General features: G+C 55.5%; 1 protein-coding gene across 2 annotated transcripts; it reads right to left on the bottom strand.

The window, feature by feature from the left end:
• Positions 1 to 93: 93 nt before the first annotated feature.
• Positions 94 to 4,955, bottom strand: PTMA (prothymosin, alpha). Of its 2 annotated transcripts, none has more exons than XM_012802197.1 (5): positions 4,712 to 4,955; positions 1,756 to 1,827; positions 1,394 to 1,490; positions 891 to 964; positions 94 to 595 (listed from the first exon to the last, which is right to left on the bottom strand). In XM_012802197.1, exons 1-5 carry the CDS (start codon positions 4,754 to 4,756, stop codon positions 548 to 550), a joined length of 336 nt encoding a protein of 111 aa, XP_012657651.1. In that variant the 5' UTR covers positions 4,757 to 4,955; the 3' UTR covers positions 94 to 547. The 2 variants fall into 2 exon arrangements, with proteins under 2 accessions (XP_012657651.1, XP_003784912.1); XM_003784864.3 differs by having other exon boundaries at positions 119 to 595; positions 1,394 to 1,487; positions 4,712 to 4,945.
• Between the last annotated feature and the right edge of the window lie 6,554 nt (positions 4,956 to 11,509).

Genomic DNA, 11,509 nt, shown 5'->3' on the forward strand with positions numbered 1-11,509 from the left:
TACAAACCAACTACTTATAGTACAGCTAAGTACATACACAAAAAAAGTTACTGGAATGCTCGGAATAAGATTGTTTTTTGTTGTTGTTTTTGCTTTTTTTACAAGGTTTTTTTTCTCCTTTGAGATTATAATGAACATGGTCACACCACAAGTAAAGTCAGAGTCAGAAGTAGGACAGAGACCGCTCTGAAGGCTGGTTTGGTCATCTGAGATCATTAAAAATGGCTGACCCCTAACAATATGTACAAAAATATAAAATGTAAATAAAAAATACAAACAAATTTCCTTTTTAAAGTACTTTTAAGAAAAAAAGCAGGGCCTTGGAAGTTTTGGTTTTTTTCCTCCCCTGTTGCAAATTCTCATGGTTTTGGTTGGGTAGTGAAGAGCGCATGTCATCTGCGGGTGGCGCTGCCTGCGGTGGGCGGGCGGGCAGGCCTCTCTACTCGAAGGTGACCACGTTTAGATTCTGAGACGGGAAGTGGAGGGTGAATAGGTCACGGTGGCCTTTTTTTTTTTTTTTTAAGTTTAACTTTTCCTTTTTTGCTGTCTAGTCATCCTCCTCAGTCTTCTGCTTCTTGGTATCAACATCATCATCCTGGGCAGAAAAAGGGCAGTCAGGGAACCCGTCCAACCTCACAGGTCCCATCCAGCCAATGCCTCAGTGCCTGCTAACAGAGCAAACAGGCACTGACTGGTAGCTCCAAACCCTGCTGAGACCCCAGGCTTTTCCACCCATGGTTTAAGAGGAAGGACCCGCTCATGACAACACAAAAAGTTCCCAACTAGAATCATTCCCTCCTTCCCTCCAGCTTTAGGACCTCATGTAACTCCTGTTAGAGGTGGGAGACCTCAGATAACAGACTCCTTCCTCTCCCTTAAGCCAACCCTACCTCATCATCTTCAGCTGCCCGTTTGCCCGTGGTGGCCTCAGCTTCCTCATCTTCATCTCCATCCTCTTCTTCACCTGGAAAGAATCAAGGACCAGTAAACACTACACTGCCCTCTTAACTGTGTGTGTCTCCTTGGGGAATCTCCATTACAAATGTGGCAGAGTGGAAATGTCTCTGGACCTGCTGCTGCTACCTGACAGATACCTGGTACCCACACCTCCCATGCACTTGACACAAGGTCAGGGGGCCCAAGCAGCTACATCCTGAAAGGCCAGTCCAGCAGATTAGTAGTCAGTGACTTTCAAAAGATGCAGAGGACACTGTCCAAGGAGATGCGAACTACGTGCAACGTGTGCAAGTGGGTGTGTGGCACAGTTCCATGTCACTAGCCCAAAACAAGGAAGGCCCAGACCCCACAGGTACAAGTCCATTAGCCCCCAGGTATCCTGGTCCCTCCCCAAGGAGCCCCCATTCCTCCCCCTCTGTCCAGAGAGGCCACTCACCATCACCTTCTTCCTCCTCCTCCTCTTCCTCCCCACCTTCTTCCTCTTCTTCATCTACCTCATTGTCAGCCTCCTGCTCCCCATTTTCCTCATTCTCCTCGACAAAACACACATCAGCTGTTAATCAGCTGGCCCAGGGCTGGAGGACACAGCAAAGCCCCTGACCCCCACCCCTTACTCTTCCCTCCAGAGGCTGCCTAATGCTTTTAGAGCATCTGAGAGACTCCTGTCCCCCAAGATCCAATGGGACCACGACACAGGAACTGCCCTCCTTTCCCACCCTGCACTAAACCAAAAATTAGACCAGGACAGACTTCCTGGGATGGAAGCTGCCAGGGATCATGAGCAAGGCAGCCACTCACAGCGTTCCCATTAGCAGGGGCGTCTCTTCCATTCTCTGCCTCATCCACAACTTCCTTCTTCTCCTTTAAGTCCTTCAAAAGGGAAGAGGGAACAGTAAGTCTTCTGAGCAATCCAAGGCAGGCAAAGAACTAGAGCAGCTGAGTTGATGTACCCGTCCAAAGCTAAGACTCACATGTCACGTGTGGCAGGAGTAGAAGGGCACTGCAGAGGTATGGTAGTTTGCGTGGTCAGACTAGACTCCCTCCCATTTCCCACTGGGGGGCTCCTGCTACCCCCCCCCATTCTTCTTAGTTAGGAAAGCACCAGGTGGCATCACGGCCCCAAACCTGTCAGGCCGGGCGAACGAGCCACAGAACAGAACATTCGAGCCACAGAACAGAACATTCGAAACATTCACACACGCCTATCACAGACTGTTTCGAACCAGAGAGAGCTCCGCCCCCACAAGCCTCCTTGGAAGATAGGTATGCTCCAAAGTTAAGGTAAGAAGGTGTTTGTCGGCTCGGCGCCTGTGGCTCAAGCGGCTAAGGCGCCAGCCACATACACCTAAGGTGGCGGGTTCGAATCCCCAGCCCAGGCCCGCCAAACAACGATGGCTGCAACCAAAAAATGGCCAGGCGTTGTGGCGGGCGCCTGTAGTCCCAGCTACTTGGGAGGCTGAGGCAGGAGACTTGCTTGAGCCCAGGAGTTGGAGGTTGCTGTGAGCGAGATGCACTCTACCCAGGGGGACAGCTTGAGGCTCCGTCTCCAAAAAAAAAAAAAAAAAAAAAAGAAGGTGCTTGTCACAGTGGGAAGTGGGAGAACTACCATGGACTAGCCTGGAAAGGGAATAGAGGCCGGCTTGCCCACCAGAGCCCTCACAGTGTAGCTCAGCTCCAGGAGCCCGAGACCAGACTCTTGGCAAGGGCAGGTCACCCAAGAAACCCAAACCGCACGGGTCCCCCATATCCTGCTGTCCCAGAAGGGGCCAAGTGCCTCCTAACATCTGCCGACCCACGAAACTACTCAATGTGCCTTAGACTGCAGGGCAGATCCGGCCCGGAAGAGTCGCCTGCCAACACAAACTGGCGCCCAGCGACCTCGGTTCAGGGAGCGACTCTGCCAGTGCCTAGGGCATGGCCCTGGGCCACCTGTCGGCTGGTTCCCGCCGGCCGACCTGGACCGCGGGACCCGGCGCTGCCCGTTCCTGCCCCCTGGCGGCCGCGGCACCCGGGAGCGGGTGGGGGCGGGGAAACTGTGACGCGCAGGCGCGCAGCCCCCGCCCGGCGGGCTTTGCGCGCGGGCCTCGGAACTGCCCGTTCCTGCCCCCTGGCGGCCGCGGCACCCGGGAGCGGGTGGGGGCGGGGAAACTGCGACGCGCAGGCGCGCAGCCCCCGCCCGGCGGGCTTTGCGCGCGGGCCTCGGAACGCACCGCGCGCAAAGAGCACGTGGCCCAGGGAGCCGGGTGAGCCCCCTGGCCCTGGGGACTCCGGGCCCTTGGACAGCATTCACTTTACTAAGCGTGGGAATTGCGCAGTCCGCCGGCCTCTCGACGCCCCCTGCCGCCACCCTGGCAGGCGAGACGCATAGGCCTGCATCTCTGCATTTGGCGGGCAAAGTCCCGGAGGAGGCGTCCCCCCACAGTCCGTGAGGCTGTTTCAGTTCCGCGGCATAAAACCGTCGGGGACGTGCTCCTCCGGGCTATTATTAGTCGCCCCCGTGGGAAATCACCCTGAAAGAAAAGGAACACGGACGCAAATGCCAAACCAAACTGGTTCGCGGGCTGCGTCTAGAGGGCCGCCGAGAGCCCTTTGCAGAGAGACCCGGGTCTCGAGCTCTGTCCTCCAGGGGAGTAACCCCTGAGAGAGCCGGAGATGACGCCAGGGGCACAAGGGTAAAGGAGACGCCAAGGTGACACGCGCTGATCCCCATAGAGACCTAAAGAAGGAGGAACACGGCCAGAAAAAAAGGGGGAAAAAAACAGTTCGTCTGTGAGGTCCGCGCTCCCGCCGAGGACGGAGACGCTACCCAGCGAGAGCAGCGGGACCGACGCCATGCACAGAACAGGAGCGGAGCGGCGGAGGACCTCAGAACCGGGAGCAGTTAACTCTGTACAGGGCCCCGGGCACACCCCGAACTCGGCCCCGCCACCGGACAGCCGCAGTGTTGGCCCGCGCCGCCCCATAAGCTGTCGCGCACAGTGCGCCCGCGGGGACCTCCCATAGTCGCCCCGGCGCGCCGCGGCTTCACTTTCTCTCCTACTCCTCCAGCGCGTGGGCTCGCCGCCGTCGCAGCCAAGCCAGGCAGCGCCGGTGAATATCTGAGCTGGGTGATCGCTGCCAGCGTACTCCTCCGGAGGGCACCCAGGACGGAGAGAACCGTCACACCTCCGCGGACACAATCGTCTTCGCGACTAGCTGGCCGGCCATTCCATTCGCCTTATCAGAGCTTAGTCCAGATAAACGATCTTGGGCCCGCTGCGGGGCGCGAAACCCGGAGACCGGCACCGAACAAAGAGCGGGGCGGCCCGCAGGCGCAAGCCGCCACTTCCCGGAGCCGGCCCGCGCCCGCACACGCGCCCCCAACACTTCCGATTCTCAAACGCGCTCGAGTTTCAAAGTTATTGCTGTGCGCCCGACCAGCCAAAGACCTCCCAGACCGGCCCCTCTCCTCCTGCTGCCATACAAACCAGTCACAAACAACTTTCAGGGCTACCGACCAGCCTCCGCGCCCACCCCTAACCCCGAGGGCGCCCGATCCACTCCCCGACCCGCTTCACGTCTGTCTGCCCGCGGCGCTTCCCGCCCCCTCCTCCGCACAGACAAAGAGTGGGCTGCCGGGGCACTGCGCTGCCAGCGGGCGGGCTCCCCGAGGAATAGAGCAAGAGCGCGTTTAGGGCACACCACGGTTGCGCGCCAAACACCGCCTCGGTGGCGGCGCGCGAACCCCGAGGGGGCGGGCGGCGTCCAGCCTCACCTTGGTGGTGATCTCGGAGCTGGTGTCCACCGCTGCGTCTGACATGGTGGGGCACGTCGGTGATCCGATGCGGGGGATGAAGAGAAAGCGAGAGTTCGGGGACTCTGGCGATAAAGCTGCCGGAGTCCGCAGCGGCGGAGGAGCGCGGCGGAGGTGGTTGCGACGAGAGGAAACCGGACCCAGGAACAATGCAAAGATGGCTTTTCAGAGCCGCCAGTGGGGGACTCACGCGGCGCCAGAACCTTTAATATAGATTAGTGGGCGGTGCTTGTCCTCCCTTGTCGGAACGCTATTGGGCGAAGGCGGGGAGCGGGAGCTCGCTCATTGGTTCGATTGCGAACAATGGACAAGCGTGCTTAAAGCGGCAGTGCTTTGGCAAGTCGCGCGCTGCGCAGTCGCCGGCAGTTCTGTCATTCAAGGCCTCAGTTTGTCTGGTGGCCTCGGCGCGAAGGCTGCGGGGGAGGGGTGCGCGGGCACGCTGGAGTCGCGCGCTCCCGCCGCTGTTTTGCTGTGGCTGCTGACGCAGAAAGCCAGAGCGCGGCAAAGCTGCCCGCCCAGCACCTCCTTCCTCCCCCTCCCAGTGGCTAATCGGAAAGAGGAGGAGGGAAGAAGAGGCGTCAGGCGCGCACGACGGCTCTCGGCGAGGGGGAGGGTAAGGCGGGGTGCTAGGTCGCGCTCGCCCCGGGCAGTGCCCAGCTCAGAGCCCGCGGAGGTTCCCACCCCTGGTGCTTGGGCATCTTCCACCGGGAATTGTCCCAGTGCCAGTGGGCGGTAGCCCCACAATGAGTGATGAGGTAGTGAGACCAAGACCCGCGCACTTGGACCGCCCCGTCCACCTCTCACGGCCCCCCTAACCCCGGCGCCCCTAGTCTGGGGCCAACTGACCCCTGTCGCACACCACCGGTTCTGCCGTCCACTGGCCGAGCCAGCAGGCGAGCGGGCAGTGTGCCAAGCACACACCCTTGAGGATGCAGGCATCCATGGATTCGATGTGGGCTTGTGCCCTCGAACAGGATAGCCTGCGGGTCCCGCGCTGCTCAGAGGACGCCAGCTCTCTTAAGTCCCTGGTCAGCTTCTGCCCCCCGTGGTAACTGCCGTCACCACAGCCTCGGGGCAGCTTCCTTCCAGGATCCAGCTTGGCCCTCGAATCTAATTCTCACGCCTTTTCTGGACTAAGATGGGCACCTGAACATTACGGAGTTATACAGGGTAAAGAATCGTCCCTCAGGCCAATTGGACTAGTCCTTCGGGACTCCTTGAAATTTAGGCAGCCGTTTAGGGAATCATGTGGATCCCGAAGACGAGAACCAACAAGACTCCACACTCAAGATGGCGCTGGGCGCGGCAAGCGTGGCGTGACGTGGCGGTCCAACCCACACAGATTATCCGAAAACTATAGGCTACACCCTCCTTGTTGCCACTATACTTGGCTGTCGAACTAAGAAATCCGCCGTGTGGGAGGAGAGACCGAAATAGGTAGAAAGATACTTCAAAAAAACACCTGAGCCACACACAAGATGGCGACAGATAGCGTTCGTCTCTATGCTGCCAATAGGGGGCGCCCGACACGGAAGGCGGGACTCCGGAGAAACGAGTGCACACTGGCCCAGAGTGGCGGGCGAACACAAAGTTGACGCTTTGCGCCTTGCCATTGGCAGGCCCTGACGTCTGTCTCTTGGGGATACGGATCTGGGAATGGGGAAAACCCGGAGTCTGGGATCGTGGAGAGTGGACAGATGCCAAGTCCACCAGAGCTTGAAGTCGGGCGAGAAGAAAGACTTAGTCGCCCTTCTCTCTTTCCTTAGGTCATGAGCGATCTAGCTCTTTGCTGAGCTTAACACACCCTCACCCAGGGGGAAGAGGCGCGAGTGCCGGAGCGCCAGCGGATTTTGCGCCCCTCCCGCACCCTCTCTCACACGAATCAAGCCCACATCCCCGTTCACACGTGCCAGTGCTAGCCTGACCGCTGGCCTGTCGGGCTTTCCAGAGCGAGTTTTCCTTTGGCGAAGAAGCCCAGGCTTCCAGTTCTTTGGCCAGAAAATAACGTGGGGCAGGTGCTGGCCAAGCGGGGGCACCGCACCATCTCCCGCTGCCTATCGTTCTCCCTCCTGCCGCGGTATGGTGGTAGAGGGGACTCCTGCTGAGTCTCCGCCCAGCCCGAAAACAACCCCAAAAGGCTCGAAGTGAGATTCTTTTCTGGGTGAGCACGCGACCATCTTGGGGACTTTCACAGTGTCCCCAGAACCGAAGGTTCTAACTCTTTGTTCGGCCCCCTCCCTCCCACTACTAGCTACCTATACTCCGCCGCAGACCTGGGGTCGCCCTTCACAGAGGAGGAAGGGCGCCTTGGCCGCAGCCGGCGAGACCCCGCCTTTGTGTCACATTCCCAGAGCTGGAGGAATTATTCCTCACGTAACCAAGAGGGAGAGCGCCTCTTGCCCGAGCCTCATCAATTAAATTCTAGTTACCCTGGAGGGAATTATTCTGTCCACAAAACCCGGATGCAATAAAGGCTTGGCCTGCGCCTCATTTAAATGATCCAGTCTTCCTCCTAGTCTGGATAGTGGCCCTGGGCACTTGCCTCTGTATCCACAGCTGAAAACTGGGCTTGATTGTTCTGGAATCTGAGCTTTGTGGGGGAAGGGTGAAGCTTTTCCACCTGGAAAAGCTGGGTGAATGTGAATTTCCCTCTAAGAACTGCTTTGCCTGACCTTGTCCCCTTGTGGCTGGCTTTGGTATAAGTTGGTGAGGAAGGCTCATGCTCACCTGGTTCCACAACCACCGTTAAAACATCCCCAGGCAGAGCAATACCTGTGGCTCAAAAGGGTAGGGCGCTGGCCCCATATGCCTGAGGTGGCAGGTTCAAACCCAGCCCTGGCCCAAAAAAAAAAAAGCCCCAGGCACTCTGGATGCTTGCCTGATGTGTGCATAGGAGTGCAACTTTACCTTATGCTTCAAGCTTTTCATTTATTCTTAGAAGGTTGGAAGACAATTATGGGGTTGAACAATATAAAATTAATGTTTATGAAGGTAAGAAAAAAAGTGAAAACACAGTAAATCTCTAGTGTATTATCACCCTCCTTTTAACAAATCTAAAAAGCAGACCAAAGGATCATAGCAAATGACTTTGGAGTTACCAGGTGAGTGAGTGAAGGACCCCAGTCTAAATCCTAGAACAGAAGAATCTGCATTTTTGGATGAGCCCTGGAGCAGGAGCCTGGACCCAGTACTCCTGCCCTGTCCTAGCTCCAAAGTGGTAGAGGTACTTAAGCTCCAAAGAGCCTTGATCCTCCAGCAACCGGTAACCCCCTACCTCGTTTACTGTTTCAGAATGGTCTATTCTTCCTGTCCTCTCTCACTTCCAATCACTGGTGCATCTTGTACCTTCCCTCCTATTCAGGAGGTCAGGCACTTTGGTGGCTTGCCCTTCAGTCCCCCAAGACCAGCTGCTGTGCACCAGGAGGCGCATTTCCTGATCCTGATCTGTTCACAGCCCAAGTTGCACTGGACTTAGATTAGAACTGTTTTCAGCCAAGGACATCAGATGGTCTCCAGGCAAGTTTTGTTTGTAGGTAATTTTCCTAGGGACACCTCTGGGTTGCCTACACACTCTCCAGTTGGCCTTCCCTACCCACCCAAGTCACACATTTATTTCATCTGCCTGGCCTGTGGGCACTTAAGTTTGCAAGCTAAGCCTGCTCTTCACCCATTTCCACACCTCTCACTGGTGGTCTTACCAGTCTGCTTGGTGCCTAAAAGACCTGACAGAATGTATATGTGCTGCTTCAAGCTATGTAGGTTCAAATCCTAGCCCTGCCACCCACTAGCTGTGCAAATTGGATGAGTTAACTTCCTCACCCCTACAATATGGAAGGACAGTAATAGTCCTTATCTTGCAAGGTTATTCTAAGAACTGAATGACTTTATATTCAGAAAGTGCTTAAAATAGTGTCTGGTACGTCCAGAAAAACCATACGTGTTCTCAGGACTCCATTTTTTTTCTTTTGTTGAGGGTAAAAAGGACCCCATTTTGGTTGGTTTTACCACATTTGTAGGATTCTGGACAAAGGAACAATGTTTTCAGCAAATTCTTCCCATGTTCACTGGAAAATGAGAGAACTGGCCTTGCTGAGTTTCTGGAAACCTAGCCGCTGACATGCTTGGCAGCCCTTTTGGCCTCAAAGGAATGACAAAGACTGAGGCATACAAAGTGGAGCATGTTCTAAAAAATCCCACCTTCCTGCCCTCCAGAAACCCTGGAGTCTCGAGCTGTGAGTTCCTCACCCAGGCATCAGGTCCTTTCAACTCTCCCGCCTTGTGAGCCCGGTTGGGATTGTGTAAGAGCCCCCCACACTTGCTCCCTCTCACTGCATGCCTGGGCCTGCCCGTCCTCCCGGGGAGCTGTGCCAGAGGACCTGGCTCCTGGGACCCACACAGGTTTGGTCACCCAGGGAGGCCTCTGCCTGGCAGGGGGAGGGTGGGGCATGCCTCTTGATGTTCTCAAATTGATATCAAGGCCTGTGGAGACCAGGTGTAAGCTGAGGTAAGGAAACTGGGAGACATGAGTGTGCAGTGTACCCAAACACCACCACCCCCTGACCAGGAGAGGAGCCTCATGCCAATTTTTGACACCTTGTGTACCTGCCCACTTTGGTATCTCCAGAAACCCTCTGCCTGCCTGTGCTGTCCTGACCCTCTTCTCCACATCTATCATAGTGCACCTATCTGCATAGCCCAGATTCTGTGGGTGTTTTGCTTAAGCTCTGGGTATGATTTCTGAATGGGTGGGCTCAGCCTGAAACAGTGGCAGAGGAAAGTGCTGGTGGGAGGAGTACATGAGCACACACAAAACTAGGCAGACAGCCTGTGAGTGCCTACGAGAGCATTGTACCCAAGGAAAGGGAGGACACTGCTATGGGACTTCATGCCACATGCCTCTGCAGGGGAGAGCCCCAAGGAGACCTAGCTGAGGGTTTGTGTGCCCGTACTAAGAAGTCGCCCGTACTAAGCTTGAGGCTGAGGCAGGCTCTGCACCATCCTGGAGCTCTGTTAATCCCTGATGGGGTTTTCCACCTTCTTTTCACCCCTGGCAAAGACCTCCCCAGACTCCTGTTTGGGTAGAGGTGTCAGATATGAAAGGCACAGACATGGCCAGGTGTTGCTGCGGGCACCTATAGTCCCAGCTACTTGGGAGGCTGAGACAAGAGAATCACTTAAGCCCAAGAGTTGGAGGTTGCTGTGAGGTGTGATGCCATGGCACCCTATCAAGAGCGATACAGTGAGACTATCACCAAAAAAAAGGGGGTGGTGCCTATGGCACAAGGAATAGGGTGCCAGCCCCACATACCAGAGGTGGTGGGTTCAAACCCAGCCCTGGCCAAAAATAACTGCAAAAAAAAAAAGGCACAGAGGCCACATGACCAGCCAGGATTGGCTCACTCTCCTGCCACAGAGGAGTATAGAAAGGTGACCAGCTGTCTGTGTTTTCTAGGGACTAATGGGTTCTCAGGATACAGAACTCTCAGTGTTATAGCCAGAAAACTCTTGGGCAAACTGGGACATGCTGATCACACTAGTCCACTTCTTATTCACGTTCTGTGAAGAGTGACATTTCTGAAGAAACCTGTAGCCACCACCAAGAAGAGGAGTCCTTATAACTCTCAATTCAAAAACAGCCTCCCGCTCAGGTCTGCTGTCTTTTACACGAGAACCCAGGAAGGTGGAGCAGAAGGAACAGCAGGAGCATTTGGTTTGCACATGCAGAGCAGAGGATTGAGGGGCTTAGTGAGATCACAGAGGGAGCTGGTGCATCAGGATCAGGACTTCCGGAGGGTCTCTAATCACAGGTCGAGAGCCGGGAGATCTATTCCTTTCTAGATCCAGGTGAGGCAAGCATCTCTAGAAGAGAGAGATATCTCAGCCTCCTTTCAACTGTTCTTCAGAGTTTTTCTGGGACTCTCAAGGGGGAAAGAGAAGGCTCTCACTGAGACAGTTCTGTAGGAAATCCTACAACAGGATGCAGCATTACCCCAGAATTCAAATTTCACCAGGGAAAGGGAGGGGAGGCAAGGCGGACACCTTTCCAGGGAAGCACGGCCTCCATATTCCTCTAAAGTTCAACGGGAAAGCTGGTCCTCACAAACCTGCACTGAGAGCTGCCCTGGGCTGTCCTCAGCTTCAGTGAGTTCTCCTGGACCCAGCAAGCTGCAGCCAGACCTTGAATTGTGGCCATTACTGGCCCCTCACCACATCTATCTGCTGTGTAAACCATTCTTTTTTTGAAAAGACACTGTGAGAGTGCCACCTCTAAGCACTGGCCAGACACCTTCCTGGCTACTTGGCTGCTGGCATGGCTTCAGGACTCCGATGTGCTAAACAGAGAGAAGAATGTGGCCTTACTCCCAGGGAGAGAACAGGGTGGCTATGTGTCCCCACTCTGACCTGGACTATTTATTCCCAGGGCCACAGTGCCCTGAGGCACAAAGTTCTTAGCCAAGACGTTTTTGAGACCCCGAAGTATAATATTGATCACCTTGGTATTAAGCGGACTCCTCTTGGACCATATATGATAATGTTGGAAAGTTTCCTCAATTTAGATTTTCAGGATGGTAACATGTGTTCCAGAATGTTCTTCAGAAGTCTCCACTCTGGCTCAGCACCTGTGGCCCAAGTGGCTAAGGCGCCAGCCACATACACCTAGGGTGGCAGGTTTGAATCTGGCCCGACCTGCCAAACAACAATGACAGCTGCAACCCCCCCCCCAAAAAAATAGCAGGGTGTTGTGGCGGGCGCCTGTGG

Source organism: Otolemur garnettii, unplaced genomic scaffold (genome assembly GCF_000181295.1).
Source record: "Otolemur garnettii isolate 467f Iridium unplaced genomic scaffold, OtoGar3 scaffold00013, whole genome shotgun sequence".
NCBI lineage: Eukaryota > Metazoa > Chordata > Mammalia > Primates > Galagidae > Otolemur > Otolemur garnettii.

Bases quoted from the DNA above. Each gene is read 5' to 3' on its own strand.
- PTMA (XM_012802197.1), bottom strand. From the start codon at position 4,756: ATGTCAGACGCAGCGGTGGACACCAGCTCCGAGATCACCACCAAG. The intron at 1,828-4,711 runs GTGAGGCTGGAC...TCCCTTTTGAAG, and splicing joins GCTCCGAGATCACCACCAAG to GACTTAAAGGAGAAGAAGGA. The intron at 596-890 runs GTAGGGTTGGCT...TTTTCTGCCCAG, and splicing joins GGGCAGCTGAAGATGATGAG to GATGATGATGTTGATACCAA.